Raw genomic sequence first — 18417 nt, forward strand, 5'->3', positions numbered from 1 at the left:
GTTTTTTTCTAATCCAAACAGATGAGCATGTTCTACAATTTTGACTTCTACCAGGCACACTGATACCTTTCTGCCTCATATGTACATGTATAAACTGCAGAAAAAATGAACAATTGCAAGTAAATTATAGATGATAAAGTATTCTAAGAGGTATGAAGAGTTAGCTAGTACTTCTAAACAATTTCAAATTTCCTCAGTGCAGACTGTTGAATAAAAGCACTTGAAGATTAAAAAAAATTACATGGAGGGTAGAGGAGAAAGAGGGAAAATAGGAATATATACACAGGGAGGAGTTTTCTCCAAAAGGGGCAGAAAAAATAGTTACATTTATTCATCTTACATCTCCTTATGACTGCTATGAATACACATAGACGTTAATCTCAACAGTCTTTTCTTGACAAACAAAACAGTTATGTCCTTTTGAAGTCTATGGGAGTTATTTTTGCATTATAGTAGGAAACCTGGATTCTCTGTACGACAAGCTGCCATCTCTCTAGTTGTCCCTCACACCAGGTGGTTGAACAAACATTAAGATTATTACAATTATTAAATTATTGTTATTATTGTTATTATTGAACCCCAGTTATAGTAAAAAGCAGTTCCTTAGAAAACAGGGCTGTTTCCCCAGGGTTTCTCTTGGTATAAAAGAGATAGTGATGTTGTAGGTGACAGTCTGGGAGCACAAAAGGCGCATCAAGGTCACACAGCTTACGGAGCTGTGTTTGCTCCAGGCAGTAAGAGGCATAGCTTCAACAGAACCTCTCCTACTTGACAAAAATCAGTATTTTCAGGCCAGAAAACTGCAAGTAAAAAAGCATCTGGATTTTCTAGATACAAGGATTTCAAGCTGCATTTTCATCTTTATACCTTATCTAAATAATACACCATCCTAAATGATCTGAGTAAACAAACTAGTGATTTTATTTCACCAAAAAGAAAAGCAAGACAATTGCAAGCTGAAATTATTCTCATAGGAAGAGATGAGGGGCTGTTTGAAGGATGTAGTGGAGGTGGGGAGGGCCAGGTATCCCTCCAGGTACCCACGCCTACCACTGTTGCTTCCTACTCATCCTGCCTTTGTGATGGCTTTTTCTGAGCAGCAGTAGCAACGGCAGTAGCAGCTGTCAAGGCTCAGGGATAAAAGGCTCCCATGTGTCTACTCCCCTTGCTCCAAAGGGTGCACAAGAAGGGTACCCGTGTCAGCCTGCCTTGCTATGGTTCTGTATGTATTAATAGTCTGATGTGTGCATAATTAATCACAGAGCCTCAAGGGTAACAACAAACCCTCATGTGGCCTCCCCACCCAGGCTAAAGAAATCAATTTAAACTCAGGTCTGGGCCTTCACTCCCCGTTCAACTCATGAGTGTGCCAGTCTTCAGGCCTTTCACAGCCTTGCTTGTGCCTGGTCATGGCCCTCATTGATCTAGACCCTAACCACATGGGTCTTCTTGGCTGGACCTCAGACCTGCCTCATCACTCTGCACACTTGTCAGTCACTGGGCTCTGTCTCTGACCCTCACCGGACCTGATCCTGGCCTGACCTTGGACTTGCCTGAGGATCGAGACTCTCGGTTGAACCTGACTCTAACCTTGGGCCTGCCCTGCTCACCTTGTTTGGCTGTTGTGGGACTGGAGCCCTGGCTGGCACAGCCGCTGCCCTACCAGCCACCCTCTGCCCCTTGGCTGCTGGCTCCCCATGCTTTAGGAAACAGCCAGTCCTCACTGCTCCCTGATGATTAGAGGCTTAATTTATTATGAAAAATTAAAGACTCATTTATTTGTCAATTTAAAGTATTCCTGCAATACTTCTGGCCATGTCTCAGTTCTTGTTGGACAAATTGCATTTTCCTCTCTTTAAACACAGAAAATGACATTGCTTTCTTTATTTTGAAGTAATCTGTACTTACATATCATCGAAGATGAGCTTTGTCCTTCTGCAGTCCCTGGGTGTGCTGGACAGAGGTGACCAAGGTTCTGTTTGAGACTGGGGCTTATTGCAAAGAACATTTTCTGAATCAATGTGAATTGCTTTCTAGACAACAAAGAGCAGAGAAGACAATGAGGAATTGGCTACTAACTTCAAAAAAGCAACTAATAAACAACAGAGTGTCTTTGCACTGGGTTGTAAATTGACAGTTAGTTTTCTTACTATTTCAGCAGGGAGTATGTTTAACTGTCCTGTCACTGATAGCCACAAATTCACAGATATTGCTCAGAGCACTTTCTAAGGGGCTCGAGTTCCAGTGTGATACACTAAAGAAATGGAGCTGAACTATTAGTAACTATCAAAACACTCTGAAACACAGTAAGTGAAATTATTAAAGAATAGATCTGTTGTGGTCATTTAGAATATCAAGTTATATCTCTAGTCTTCAGCTTCCAAACTAGCATTATACCTTGCCTTGGGGGGGCAAGGCTTGCTTGTTTGACTCGTTTCACGCTGCACTGCTGATGTACCCATGCACTATGAATTTGTAGCCCAAGGTCCATGTTTCTTTCTGCTCTGGGCCACTGATCAGCTCGAAAGATCCCTGCTCTGTGCCACAGCAGAAGCACGTGTCTTTTGGCAAAGTCTCACTCATCCCCTCATTCCTCCCACCAAGTGACCTGCTGTGCGGGCCACAGTGCAAAGCAGAGGGACCCAGGTTGGTTTTGGTTGATAACCACTGCCAGAAAACACTGGTCTTTCTCTGTCAGGTGACAGACAGAAATACAATAGGGAAATGCATAAAAAGCTCAAACGGATAAAAGCCACTCCTTGTCTTCTGGTCTCTGACAGAAATTGAAACTTCCACTTGGGCATGCCAGCTAGGTGCCAGGTAGGAAGCTGGGATAAAACAAAGCTAACTTTAACATTCATAATTCATGAGCTCTCATCTGCTATATGGCACATCCAGATCAGTTCAGCAGGCTAAAGTTTTCAGATGAATAACCAGATACATAAGAATTTTATTGCTAAGGTTGTTAAAATGTTGACCAAATGGTGCATTGCTAGGCTATGCAGAAAATCTCAGTGAAATGCATTTGCTAAGGGTGTGGATCATAAAGCAATCACCTTTTACTTTTGATTTCCAGCACATTCGCCTGTGAAGGAATTTAAATTGTTTTCAAGATATCCAGTGAAGATTCATATAATTATAATTCTGTATGGGTTATAAACCTCTAAACTTCTATTTTGGAAGTTAAAATATTTAAAAAGTTACATTTAATTAATGAAAAAAATAAAGACTATGATATGTTAAAATATCTTTTTTATTGGAATATTTTTATGTAATTAATTTTTTTTTTTCAGTTTACCATCTGTGGGATACTCTTGAAACATGCAATTTATGATAACTTGTTTTTCCAAATGTGTCCAAAATTAAGATTATAGTTATTACTTCTCCCTCCACCTTCAAAAAATAAATATACTTAGATATATACATATGTACTTAAAATATATTACAGGGACAGTTATCCCCCCAGCAAAAGTGGCTGGAAGAGACCACTGCTACTAATACTTAGGTTTTTGAAGCCTCTTTTCTATCAAGTAACAAATACAACAAATAGATATAGGATAGAATATATAAATGGCTTTTGTAGCAAGCAAAGGGGCATGGGCCCTTCTAGCAGTGGAAGAGTGCCCTAACAGTTCCACTAGATGTTCCTGCAGTGGACATCAATATGATAGTACCTAAATTGCTTCTCTGAGGTGTTTCACACAAGACAGAACCGCTTCAAGGGGGGGATGTGACAATAATCTACCCTTGATCTTCTACTTGGAGTGTCCTGTAGGCTGGATAGTAGGGTATGATTTTGAGAAGTGAGAGAGATCTGAATTCCCTCAGCTAGAGCTAACAGGCTCTCTATTCCAGCATCCTAATCACAGAGCTCAGGGAAGGCAGCACCTACTCCTCTTTCTCCGTGCTCTGAGGGCAGTGGCTACCAGCTGGTGCAGAAATATGGCCTTATCTGGAAGGGTGCTCTGGACATGCTTAGTGTGCTTGAGATTCTTGTAGGTATCTGAATACCTGGGCTCTGATGGAGCTGAGTTAGCTGATGCTACATTGTTTACCTGTGTCAGGAGTAAACTGAGGTGTCTGAGAAAGTTCGTTGTAAGACACGTAAGAGAACTTGTCTGCAGGCACACTCAAGGTCAGGCAGTGGCTAAGCAGAGGACTTATACAGCAGAGGTGTCATGCACCACACTCTTGGATGTAGGGGGCTTGCACTGTGCCCAAGCCATACTCTGGAGGCCTAAAGCCATTTGTTTTGGGCCATCAGTTTTTATCTTTCGCGTATGTAGCCTTTGGTGTTTTCTCATTTTACAGCATGCTCTCTTTCTTTTCTTTTGTGCCTTGCTAAACTCCAAACCAGAAAAACTGAACTTACAATTCATTATTACAATTTTTTTTGCATAACATTCTGCAAACCTAGCATGGATTCCAATACAAAGTAAGAAATACACAGCTAGGCTTTATATTGTGAACAACAGCATAAACTTACATTGAAGTCTCCAGGATGTGGCTGCGACTGGATTTCACCCTTATGTTTTTTGCTGGAGGAGATGGAAGGTAATAGACTGCTGCCATTAGGTCTGCTGGAAGAAGTTAAATCATCGTTGGAGTATTTGTGTTTTGATGCATCAGAGAGGGGAGAGACGGGTGACCGAAGCATTTTCTCATTTTTATTTATTGGTATTGCCAAGCTGGAAATGGAAATTACAGTAATGGAGTGTCACAAAGCTGGCTTTGAGAAAGGTAAATGTTTTATATATTACCAAAACTTTGAATTTAAAACCTGCTGGCAGGATAAACTCTATTGGTATCTGGAAACAAGCTTACAGGATTGGGACCAAGAGTTCATTTACAAATTTGTATCATGTTTTTCCTCTTTCCCTTCAAGGCAAGTTGTAATTCTGGAGTTAATATAGTCTGTATCAGAGCACTTGAAAAAAATACAGAGATAAATGGCCACTTGCTCACCATTTCTTAAGGGACAGCTGGAGACGAAGATTAGGGTCTGAAGTGTAAGTTCAGGTTATGGAGCCCTATTTCACCATTGCAGGTGACAATTTATAAGCCATGGCAATAAAACCATATGTAAACTAAACCAGGAAATGTGTTTAAAGATGACTGGCTTGTCTTTGTGCACAATGCCCAGCCTTTGGTAGCACTGTTTATACTAATCTAATACAGATTTTGAAGACAAAGAAAGATAGGCTGGTATTGCAGACAAAAGGAAACATATGCAAACAGTAGACGCAGAGAAATGTGAGCTGCTCTGTCTTGTAAAGAAGAAAGCTGTAACAGACAGTATTTTCAGCTTTCATTTATTTCGGAGAGCCTTTGGATGAGAAGTCGGATGGACTGTAAAAATATGCCCAGAAATAAACTTCAGATGCACTAATTTGAAGAAAATATTTAGCTGAAAATCTTAAAAGAAACGCACACAAAATAAAAGTTTATTTTAAGGATACGGTTTGCATTAAGACTAAAACTGTGATTAAGGTCAGACAGACTATTTTAACACAATACCTTTCCTTGTCACATTTGCCTTTATTCAGCCTATTACTTTTTATGGACAATTCTCACTTCTTTATAGTTACTGTATCAGACAGTATACACTTAATGAAATTGCCAAAAAAGAATATGGTATAAACTATACTTTATTTCTGCACATCATTTCAGGGAACAGAGCTAATTAAATGTGCTCTTATCATACATTTGTCCATTTATCTGGCAAGTCTTTAAAAATGAGGTGTGAAAGAAGCCATGAATCGTAATTCAGAACCTTTCCTGTTTCCCACAGTGCAGCACCTTTAAAACACAGTGTTTTCCTTTAATGACCAATGCTGTACACAAAGGCAAGAATTGGGGTGTAAGAGATGGACAACTGTGCCCTTCTTCTCCTCCTAAGAAAAATAAGATCTTTGGCACTATTTTGAATGTGCAGGTTGATGCTGACATTTCTTTTCCTCTTTTCAAACATCAACCCATGCCTTGACCGGCCATGTTTATATATCACTGTTAAAGTGCAGGCCTACGGCATCCAAGAGGAGCCATAGCTCTTTGGAAATGTACCTAAGCCTCAAAAGCTTGGCCCAGAGCTTGTGAGGAGTAGCTGCCATTTCTAGTTGTGCTGCAGACCTTCTACATGGCCCTTGGCACATTGTGTAGGGCCCACCTAAGTGTATGGTGAGCAGTCAAACATCTTATCCTGGGAAGCTGTGAAGAACAACCTGTAGTGAACTCTGGTCTGCTGGGAGTGGGCAGACCATGGCGCTCGATGTCAGTTTTGACGTTTTTTGATGCTGCAGCCTTTCTTGTCAAACAGGGCCTTGCTTAGTCTGCACCTCAGACTGTAATTCCACAGTAGGAAATGCTTGTGTCTGAAGGTGGTTTTGCTCCTCTCTTTGCTACCAGTCCTAAGCTGCACTGACCAAACCATCTGTGTGGCTTTGCTGTGAAATGAATAATAATAACCTAGCCTGGCCAAAAAACCAAAACCCCAAAAAAGCAAAAAACAAACCAACCAAAAAACCAACCAACCAACTAAAAACCAAAACAAGCAAAACCAACCAACCAAAACAAAACAAACAAAACCAACAAAACAAAAAACCAACAAACCAAGAAAGAAAGAGTTCTGGTTTCAGACAAGTTTCTTGAGTGAATTTACAGGAGAGCCTCATATGCAGCTGTGGTGGCATAACTGGAGGGGAGATGTGTCAGCACGAGTAGCCGCAGGTTGCAAGAGGGCCAGGAGGTCCTGATGTGTGCTCTCCTGGTTTAGTTACAGCCTCAGCAGCCCATCCTCAGCTACGGGAATCTCAGCATTTGATATCATGTCCTACAGTGGCATAAACCACAGAAACATCCTGGAAGCAGGGCAGACCAGGAAAGAATTAGGAGGCAAAAATACACTTAAGACCTTCCTCTTTGTTTCTTTAATGTATAGTTGCAACCAGGACTACTGACTATAATGTCAGGCAAAATACAAATTATTGCCCTGCTTCCAGGAAGCACAGGATTAACCCTGGGACACAGCAAACTATGACAGCCATGCTATTCGCTGAAAATGAATGCAACGTAAAACATACGACACTGTGGTAACAGGAATGGCATGCCTGCATGCAGTCACCCACAATAAAACAAACTGTTCTGTGTATTGTTTTCACTTTATGAAACATATGTGATATGTCAGGACAAAGAAATTGAATGCATATTTTTGAATAAGCACTATATATATCAGTTTTCTCCATGATTTTTTCTGGTATTAATGACAAGAATTGCTCAAACTCACCAGTGATGTGTACAACAGAAATGCCTACTATAATAAATACAACTATTCTCTAATCTTAGCAGTTCCACCCCAAGAGATACCCTCATACTATGAGAAAATTATTATTTTTTCTTTTTTTTTTTTTTTAAATACTGATGACCAGCATGTACCAAGCAGTGTGCAGCTGAACTCTGAAAAGATGCATGTCTAAGCTTGACTGCTGGAAGCCTCCAGAGAAACTCAGTATGATTGACCTGACGTTGATAGGAGTCTGTATGCATAAACCATGCCAGCAAATGCTAAATATTCATCATTTGTTTCATGCTCTGTATCCTTTGAAAATCCCACTGTTTATAAAGTTTGAGTGCCTTATTCTCAAATACCTACTAATTACATAGAAAAAACTGCTTGCAATCTCAAAAACATTTGACCTCAAATATATTCTGGAACTGAGTATTGCAGGCATTGTTATGAGTATGTTTCTCAATCTTTTCCACAGAGTTTATAGATCATTGTATTTATACAGTCAAACTTTCCGTTTGAAACTCCTAACACTGTAAGGAAAGAAAAGGCTGTAAGATAGTTGCCTATGTGAATTGGTACCTGCAACACAGTGTTTGGGAATATGTCTCAGATGGTCGTACTGCTCTAGCTATAATTACTCATTCCATGAGCCTCACACTTGAACTCACAACTTCTTTGTGCAATATGGTGAAAATGCAAGTACGTAAATATGTCAGGAGCTGCCAACTTGTTCATTAAACCAGGAGAAAGGAGAATGCAGTGGGCATTTTTTCCACATAAAATGTGATAATTAAAAAATAAATCCTATTAAAGAAAAAGATAACACACGGCATGAAACTGTAACTAGTTGTATTGACTCAGTGATAAATAGCAAGGAAAATGCTTACCTATTTTCATTCATATTGCAGTGATTTGCTGTTGTGATGCTGTGGGCAGAGGCAGCTAATCGTGAAGAACTCTCTCGTTCTAAGTGAGTCTTCTTGATGTCTCTGCACTCTTCTTCATTCTCACACTGAATGAAGAGAAAAATAATCTTGTAGGTTTTGGATTTATTACTGATCCAAAAGTATTTCAACAAGTCAGTATTTTCTGGAATTTTGGTATTAATGATGACACTTTCTTTGAGTGCATACCTGACACAGACGAGAGATGATTGGTCCATCTCTTAAAAAACTAAAATCTGAAGAGGCAGTGTGTAAACGAAGGAGTAGAATATAACACTTGAATTACTTCAACCACTTCCCCATTGGCACCTCGGGATATTTCTTTTCTTTATATTGCCCTCTTTGCCTATTTCGTGTGTGCTTTTCTCTTTACTAGTCCTCGACCTCATACCTCTTTTGTCTCTCTGTGCTGTTTTGGACTGGGACAGAGTGAATTTTCTTCATAGTAGCTTGTGTGGGGCTGTGTTTTGGATCTGTGCCCAAACCAGTGTTGATAACTCAGGGATGCTTTAGCTGCTGCTGAGCGGGGCTTGCACAGCATCAAGGCCTTTTTTGCTTCTCACAGCACCCCACCAGTGAGGACGCTGGGGATGCACAAGAAGCTGGGTGGGGACACAGCTGCGACAGCCAACCCCAGCTGACCAAAGGGATATTCCACACCATAAGATGTCATGCTAAGTATAGGAAGCTGGGGGAAGGAGAGGGGGATGTTTGAAGTGATGGTGTTTGTATTCCCATGTAACTGTTATGTGTGACAGAGTCCAGCTTTCCTGGAGATGGCTGAACACCCGCCTGCCCATGGAAGTGGTGAAAAAATCCCTTGTTTTGCTTTGCTTGTATGCATGGCTTTTACTGTCTTTATCTTAACACACAAGTTTTCTCACTCTTACTCTTCCAATTTTCTCCTCCATCCCACCGTGGCGGGGAGTGAATGAGCAGCTGCGTGGGGCTTAGTTGCCAGCTGGGGTTAAACTCCGACACTTTCCCTCTTTTTTCCTGGCATCAGTGACTATGCCTATTCTAGTAAATATAACAGATCAGCAACTGGTCCTGAGGCCAACTGGTATTGCATAGCTCACACTCATGCACTCATCTTGCTCCTCCTTCAAACCAAGGCATGCCACATTCAGATGTCCTTTTGGGAAGGGACCTTAGTCTGGTCCCAAGGAAGGGCCACACACTGTCTGGAAGAACAGTAGTTGATTCAGGCCAAACCCATGTTAGCATGCATGTTATCAGTTAAACAAAGCAGGTAACTGTGTGCCACTGCTGTGTGCATCCTGGCCCTATCTGAGCTACTGGTATAAACGTAGCCAATGTTTTGCTCCTTAGGTTCTATCATTGGCTCTGCTTTCTCAACCTTCTGCAAAGTCCACATCCTTTTCCATTTTTAACACTTCTCCAATTTCCAGTGCTGGCTGAGTTTTACTTGTGATCTGTTGATTCTGCTATATCTATTGTTTTGCTGCATGGCAACATTTTTCGTGTTATACACTGCCACTGTGGCTGCTGCTATGGGGTTAACACCATAGCAGAAGTGAAGATCTCACACCTCAGTGCTTAACAGTCCTCCTCTGCCTCTACGTTGTTCATCTTGAGATCATGACAGAGGTGGAAATAATAAGGAACTCTTTCTAATTTTGCAGTTATGCCTGATATCCCATTCTCTTGAAGTCTTTTGAGAAGGGGGATCACATACTGTGAGTCTGCATGGCAACTGTCCTATTGAGGGTCTTATTCCAGGCTGAGGGTACTCCATGAATGCCTTGCGTTTATTATATCACTAAAACCACCACCAACAAGGCTTTAAGAAAAAAGAGTAAAAGATAATATGTGCCAGAGAAAGTTGGATTGAGCATTTCTAGCATAAATGCATTTACTTTGCTCTGTTATCGTGTCTTCTTGTTTCCTTTTGTGTGTACAGGCTGGCACTATCACACTTGCATCTCCTATGACACAAAACATAAATCTTTTACTTCTGCCACTCTTTCTTGGCCTGTTTCACATCATTTTGTATTGTGACATTACTTCCATGTCACTTCCTAAAGAAAATGCAGATGAATGCATCTCAGAGCTTATCAGGCCTCTCTCTTATGACTCTACCAGTGGCCCAAACAGGGCTGCCACCTTTCAGATACTAGAAAAAGAATGTAAAAATGAAAAAAAAAAGGTAAAAAAAAGTAAAGACTGCTTTAGATAAATGGTCCTCAAAAATGTACAGCTCAATCTGCACACGTATGGTAGCTTAGAGGGTGACAGATGACTGCACAGTAAAACTGTCCAGAAATTGGGCAGATGGCGATTCCAGTTCAGAGTGACTTTTGGGATCAGATTGATACAAATGGACCAGAAAGCCTCCTCAGTGGACAGCTGTGGCCATGAGGCAGAGAGGGCTTTTTCTTTGGCACCATCAGCGGCTCAGAGAGTGTGCAGGAGAGGCGGGGCGGAGGGGTGGATGTGACTAGAGGACTGTGCCTGTCTGCTGCTCTGACGGTGCTGCTGAGGTCGGGATAGCTAATGGACTACACTCCTACTTCTTACACCTGAGTGAGAGCCCTGAGCTAAAAGGGGGCTGCAGCAGTGTGAGGGAAGCAGGCTGCAGAGCCAGGCAAGTCTTGGGTGTCTGCAAGTGCATCCCTCATAAAGCCGGGGCTTCCCACCAGGTCTGAAGAGCTTGCCTCTTGTTGGCAATATGAGGGGAAAAAAGACACTGCTGCTCCTTTTTCCACACACACCCTGATATCATGCAGACCGTGACAAGACAGCTGCTCATATTCCCTTTGTCAACCTAGGCGTCACCTCCAAATACTCAGGTTTTGAGAGAAGCCTCAGGAGAGAAAACTATCCTACTAAAAAGGCAGTGCCTTCACTAAGGTGTGGAAAGCCATGTCCCAGTAGCAAACGCTGTCTCCAAGGGGCTGTAATCCCTCTTGGCCAGGAGTTTCATCACCTCCTAGGATGGTATCTCCCCTGGGGCTTGGCTGGTTCCTATGAGGTGAGCAGGGACAAATCCCAGGTCTGAAGTGCAGGGCCAGAGAAGACACGTCATCGAGCATTGGGTGCAGCACAAGCAATGCCTTCCACTTGCCGGAGGCCCTCCCACCCATCTCGACCTGTCCCCCAGAAGCTCACCTTGCGTTTCCTTCTAGATTTCGGTAAACCCTTCTCTGCGGGGGGGTCAGCACTACTACCCTGCGGGAGGCTGGCCGCCTGGTTTGCTCCGGCGCTCATGGCCAGCGGCTCTTCAGGCAAACGCTCTGGAATCCTGGACAAAAGAGCCAAGTCAATGTTGACCCACAGCGACTTTACCTCATCACTGTCTTTCAGAGGAGACAGGAGCTCATTCCTACCGAAAGGAACCAGGGTGTAAAACTGTTCCTCCAGCTCCTTTGCTATCTCAGTACTAGTCCTGGCATTAATGGAGCCAAAGGCACTGCAGCCGCTGTGGGGTTTGCCGGCACTGCTGCTCCCCACGTCCTTGGCACGCGGCTCGGTGCCAGCCACCGCCGGCACCTTGGGCAGCGGCCGCTCCTCCCGCTCCGACTCGGAACCTGAGTCGGAAGAGGACGACGAGGACGATGATTCAGTCTCAATGAACTCCTTGGATTTGGGCGCCGTTTTGCTCGGCCCCCGGGCCCGGCGCTTCTCACCAGCTGCGGCTGAGCGGGGCTCCCGGCGGTGCCCCGCTCTGCAGCCACCGCCGACACCGCTACTGCTGGGCCGGGCCCTTGGTGCCTCGTCAGCAGTGCTTTCCGGAAAGCTGTGGCTCCCAGGGGGTTCCTCTGTCCCAGGGCAAGAGGGGCCGTCCCCGGCAGAGGTCCTCTCAGCCCGCCGCAGTGCCTTCTTTCCCGCTGCCCGCCTCGGGGGCGCACCGTCAGCGGCGGGGGGTGACTTTTGCCGGCCGCCCTTGCTGCCCGGTGCTTTGTTGGCAGTCCTGGGCCGCGGTCCGTCCCCGACGGTAGCAGTGGCGGCGGTGGTGGCACGGCCCTCCCCGCTGCGGTGCTCAACTGGGGCGGTGGTTGGGGTCTTCTCACTTTCCTGCCGCTCCGCCTTCACACGTCCATAGTAGGGATGGGCCTCCAGTGCCGGGCCGTCATGGTGGGTCAGGATGGGTGCTTTGTGCGGGGTGACTTTATTCAACCACTTGTCCAGCTGCCACTTGTTGGATGAGGGTGGCTCAGGCTGAAAGGGAAACAGATGGCAATGAGCTTAGTGCTGAGACCTCACTGCCCTCACCCACCATACCTTCAGGCATCTCCTGGTACTGCTGAGACTTACCTCTGGTCAAGGAGCCACCCCAAGCCATGGCAACTCCCATGTCCCTATCTCTGTCCTTGTCTCTGTCTCTGTCCCTATCTCTGTCCTCGTCTCTGTCTCTGTCCCTGTGTGGGGCATGCTGTGCCAGTGGGGATCTTGTTGGTTTCTGAATGAGATTGAGAAGGAGAATGGCTTTTGTGATTCATCATTTCTAAGGATGATTCACGCAGTGCCACTGGCATCCGCTTTCCTGGAAAACACTCCCAAGTTTCCAAATAGAAGAAAACAAAAAGATTATAGGAAAGGGAGGAAAACAAGGCAAGGGTACAGCTGAGGTTAAAGGAGGAGAGATCATAGGAAAGCCAGGGATATGCATTTTGTGTTCTGCGTCATTGCAATAAATATGAAAAGCATTTTAAAAGTACACAAAGAGGCATGTAGTGTGGAGTTGGAGGGTGAACCAAGCGGTTCATGTAATCTGTCTGGTATTGATGTTATAATCCTGTGAGATCCCACAAACATATGTTGTGTGGTGGTATTGTCAAGTGCTCATTTTGCAAGTATTGTGTGCCTGTTAGTTTTTCTCTTCGTTCCTGTCAAAACATGATCAAATTATAAGTAAGCATCTAAAATATAATTGTGTTTGGACAGTGAAGAAGTGGGATAATTAGGATTTCGAATGTAACCACAGCTCAGACAATGTTATTTCAGAACAATGTGCAAGTGTTTTTCTAGTGCTTCTTGCAATCAGTAATTTGAATGTAATAAAATGAAGAGGAAAGGCAAAAAAAAACCCAAAGTAAAACATGATGGAGTAGATGGCCACCCACAGCCTACCTCCATGGAAGCCAGTGTGAAAAGTCTCCTAATTTCCTTAACTGGAACCAAAATGTGATCCAGTGGGCTGTTGCAAATGAATAATCAAAAAGCATGTCATGAGTCTAACATGGAAACCATCAAAAGCTCTGGAAGAAAGTTTGCTCAAGAGAGAATATCCATAGCCTTTAACTTAAGACAGTCTCTTCTTATTTAAAAGAGGTGCCTAAGGGCAACACAGGTTTCCTGCATAGCCAAGGGCATCTCCAGAATCAACCACTAAAGGTTGTATTCACTCTACAGGGAGCAAAGGCATCTAAAAGAAGCAAAAAAGTTGGACATTGGCATACATATGATACAAATATTCCTTCTCTCAGGAGTGTCTAATTTACTCATTATCAAGTTACCCAATACCTATGGGAAATTTGCTGGATTGCTTTAAGTCTATTTTTTTCTTAAGCATACTCCCTAATATCTTACATGAGGAATTTCTTTCCTGAGCTGTAAATCTTGAAAATGGGTGGGCAGCATTTCTGTTGGATGATTGGTGCTGAAAAGGCAGATTTGTTTCATAGCATTCTTTATGCACATATTGAATTTACAATAGTAAGGTTCACTATACATGTAAGTCTTTCCACTGTTCAGGTGTATTTAAGAAAATGAGGTTCATCAGAAGCACATGGGGAAAAATATATCTCTGCCCATAAGTACAGAGCAGAGTGAGGGCAGCTTGAAAGTTCACAAAAAACTTCCAGTTTTTCTGTTACATCCCACTCTGTCTCTTTATGTATCTTGAAATTATTGAAAAAAGTGGTTCACAAAATACAGATTTCAAGGGATCACAGTAAATTAGCAGAAAACAGTGATTAACTGCTACAGTGTCATAACTTGGCGATGTGGTACTTTCCTAAGGTGATATGTCTGCTATTTAGGCAAAATAACTACAGTCTAATCAACTTACAAGCCAACTATGAAGTCTAATAAAAAGGATCAACAATGCTGCTAGCTTTACTAATTTTGCCAGGAGGTTTCAGGACAGTTGTTATTTTTTATTAAAGCCTCAGCACTCAGAATCATGGGCTTAGATGCACATCCACATTTCTTCAAAACAAAAATTAAAATCCTTGTGGCTGCTGAAGAAAAAGCTTAAGATGTGTCTGCTAAAAAAACTTAAGATGCATCTGCTAAAAGTAAAAAGCCTGCAGACCATTGGGTAAATCAAAAGAATCAAAATTTTAAAAATCAGTGTTTTAAAACTTTTCTCACAAATTTTGGGCCCTGATACAGTTTTGGATTATTTGAGATTGTCAGTGTACATAAGTGATGCCAATTCACTTTTAGAAGTAATTTATTCAATTGATTGCTCTAACTGAAAAGTACTGTACTTTGAAATCACTTAAAAAAACAAGGTGCCTTGCGTGAGAACAAAATCACAACAGCCAAGAATGAAGAGTAGGCCTGGTAAAAAAAGAGATTGGTAAAATTCATTTGAAAGTTTTTGCCAGTCCACTTTACACACCTAACTGCACTTATTTGCAGGAGAAAAGGAAAATCCTTAATTCTCCAGTCCACACCACCTCCCTGAGCATGTCACATACCATTTTATGGAAGAAGAGTTGGTTTGCTCAAAGTGGAAAGTTTTCAGCAGTATGTAAGGATGGAAATATATATGAATATATATCCAGAGAGATCAGACAGCAGAATGGTCTCCATCCCTTAGTTTTTGTGTCATGGAAATATGCTGCCCTCAAGGCCTCGTAGAGAACTGGGCAGTTTTTAATTTGGATAAAGCTGGTGGTGCCCAGACGGGCAGCAGTAATAGGAATAACAGTCTGTGGTGAAGCTGACTTGCAATGAAATACGGGTTTGGCATGAAAACCCAAACCAGGAAACTTTATGAGACAAAGATAGTTTCAGGGACCAATGCACCACAGACATACACATGTGCCAGGCTTCATCGAGAAACAGAAGGATGTGATACGCTTCCTGGAAAATTGTGGGTGGATTCATCTGTACAACATAGACACTTATATATGAGCTAGTCAACAAGTTCCTTCTTCAGTTAGTGGACTACTCTTCTGGGGTGTGAAAATTTCCTCTTGAAATAGACATCTAAAATAGGCCAGATGAGCTGGGCCCTAAAAATGCCTACTTCTCTTCACTGACTGTAAAGGGGAGGCTGAGGTGATGAGCAGATGTAGGTATCTACAGTGTAAGTGCCCAAATTTAGGCGGGATGACTCCCACACAGCATGTCTATATATCTTAGATCTCTTCAAGGCTACAAGTGCAACCAGAGGCACGGGTGGCATGCATCCAAAGGAAACCTTTGTCAAAACATGACTCTTTCTGGGGTAAATGACTGTTAAACGGTATATCAAGCACAGCACTGCCAGTCGGGCATGGGAGGTGATTGTCCTGCTCTGCTCTGCACTGGTGCGGCCTCACCTGGAGCCCTGTGTGCAGTTCTGGGTGCCACAAGATAAAAAGGATATAAAGCTACTGGAGAGTGTCCAGAAGAGGGACACAAAGTTGGCGAAGAGTTTGGAGGAGAAGCTGTATGAGGAGCAGCTAAAGTCACTGGATTGTTCAGTCTGGGGTAGAGGAGACTGAGGGGACACCTCATGGCAGCTGCAGCTTCCTCACAAGGGGAGGAGGGGCAGGCACTGATCTCTCTGGCAACCAGTGACAGAACCCAAGGGAATGTCAGGAAGATGTGCCACGGGAGATTTAGGTTGGACATTAGGAAAAAGTTCTTCCCCCAGAGGGTGGTGGAGCACTGGAACAGGCTCCCCAGGGAGGTGTTACAGCCCCAAGCCTGACAGTGTTCAAGCAGAGACTGGACAAGGCCCTCAGACACATGGTGAGAACTGTGGGGTTGTCCTGTGCAGGGACAGGAGCTGGACTCGATGATCCTTGTGGGCCCCTTCCAACTCAGGACATTCTATGATTTTATGATTCTATGAAACAATGTAAGGGTAATGGGGCCACTCTGTGCTTGTTATTACAAAGAGGGACCTCAGGTGTAGCTAATACCATGGTAAACTTGAAGCATGACGCCACTTTCGTTGAGAAATTAGATAGTCTATCATACGTGCACGTACTTAGCCCACTGTGGGGTAGGACTGAGCTACCAGTCATCCCTGCAGTACACTCATCCTATTGTAAAACCACATACTAATCTAGCCTTATGAAAACTTGCTTGTGCTGCCCTGCTATCAAAGACTTAATTCAGGGCAATCCCAATACAAATGTGGTGCCTTTTCATTGTATTTAAGGCATAGATAATGTTGATGATGATAATGAAAAAAATTATTATTATTATTACTACTACTACTTTATTGCTACTATTAGCACTGCTGCTTGAGCTTTATGAAATTAGAAGTGGGGGATTCCCATGTGTTAGGCATAGTGCACAATTATGTCAGAGGTGGCTGCAGCCACAAAGAGTTTTCTGGAGCAAAGGGAGAGTTTGGTTTATAGTCTTTGTCAGACATAGTCCACAAGACAACTAAAGCCCACAAATCCTATTTGTAAAGGTAAAGATTATTGTCTACAGTTGGTCTAGTGGTAAAATCTCCTTCTCTTTTGAGTGTACCAGTCAGGAAATCAAAACGTGGCTCTACTTAAGATGGGAAGCAAAAATGTTTTGGAAAACAAGACAGATACAGAAAACTTACATCCCTGCCTCCAGCCCTCAGACTACAGTTCTTCTCCCCTTGTGTCCGTAATGAAATCTATCCGTGAAGAAAGGTTGGTGAGGTGACAGAAGCATGCTCACTGATTAGCTAGCCAGTTAGATACACACATTCTTCCTGTTTTCCAAGCTAAAGTATATTGCCACACAGCACCTGAGTGAACAGCAGGGATTCCCAGGCAGTGACCTTTCAGCTACTGGTGCTGATGTCCAGGCACTGGAAGGACTTGATGCACAGTGGTCAGGACGTGGCTCTTGCTCTTGAGAGAGCCTTGACCTGGCCAGTCGCAACATGGGGACTTGAGATGAAAGAGTATATCCTGAGATGATGGAATAAGCATGGATAAAAAGTATATGTGAATCCTTCAAAAATCAGAAAGAACTTTAAAGGTTGTGCACTAATCACAACAGCAGAAGCTGTAAAGGAGATTGCATCTGATGCACGGGGCTGGCAAGGCCCAGGACAGGACATCTCTCTCTCCTGGCTTGGTTACTGTTGACTAGCCACTGATGCTTTGGCCCATGCAATGGCTTCTCTGCTTCCTTTGTGCCCATTTTCCCATCTAGTCCTCTTTGCATAGTGGTAATTCCCAGTTGTCTAAGCAGATTCAGCCTTATTAAAGGTCTGCAGTATAATACAGTGGAACAAAGAACAAACAAATGGAAATTCTTAGCTTTGGAAATGTAACTCTTTCTGTGAACTTGACATCCAACTTTTTTTTTTTTTTTTCCTACTATCTGAAATAATTGCAAGGACAAGATCTCATTTTTTCCAGAGTCCTCATTTCTGACGTTAATTAAGGTCACGCAAAGAATTCATGACTTCAGCAAAGAAACAGGACATAGAAGCCTCCATCTCTTGTTCATAATTTTGTGTTTGGCAGCCCACAAAACTGCAACTACTCACATTAATGTGTGAGGCACTTTAATTTGTCCACATCACTGAAGCCAGTCTGAATGTTGTCTCCTGTTCTACCTCAGCCATTATTCTTAGTTTACTGCAGACATAAAGTGTAGACAGCTGAGCTAGTCACTACAGGCTCTAAATAGTCAATGGAAAGAAACAGACACTTTTAGGGTGCAATTCATCTAATCTATTTTATATGTATGCTTTACAATGAGCTGCTTTTGCACTCTAGGCAATTGCATTTAGACACCTGAGAACAACTCAAAGATCTCAAAATGAGATGAGGAAAAAAATGCAGAAGAAATGAAACAGCAATTGAATTTCTATATGACCTCAAATGCAGAAGACACACTGTCCTAGAAATGAAAATCTTTGAGTATATGTATATAATATTTCAGATTATGGGGGAAAAAAAAAAAAAAGAATGAAGGCTTCGTAATGATCTGCAGATTTCCAGATTAACTTCTTCACAACCTGGAAATATGGATCTTCTGCCCAGCGTTACGCTGCAG

The 18417-nt window shown here is 42.9% G+C and overlaps 1 protein-coding gene across 1 annotated transcript in view; it reads right to left on the reverse strand.

The window, feature by feature from the left end:
• The window catches only part of AFF3 (ALF transcription elongation factor 3), a gene marked incomplete at both ends in the record, with an annotated part of 326580 nt that overhangs the window by 26738 nt on the left and 281425 nt on the right, over positions 1–18417 (reverse strand). Inside the window, 4 exons of the mRNA XM_080347050.1 lie at positions 1909–2033; positions 4487–4688; positions 8173–8297; positions 11362–12411. Of these exons, the coding sequence (XP_080203176.1) occupies positions 1909–2033; positions 4487–4688; positions 8173–8297; positions 11362–12411 (1502 nt within the window). The remainder of the gene's footprint in view (positions 1–1908; positions 2034–4486; positions 4689–8172; positions 8298–11361; positions 12412–18417) is intronic.

Source organism: Nesoenas mayeri (assembly GCF_963082525.1).
Source record: "Nesoenas mayeri genome assembly, chromosome: 1".
In the NCBI taxonomy this organism is placed as follows: domain Eukaryota; kingdom Metazoa; phylum Chordata; class Aves; order Columbiformes; family Columbidae; genus Nesoenas; species Nesoenas mayeri.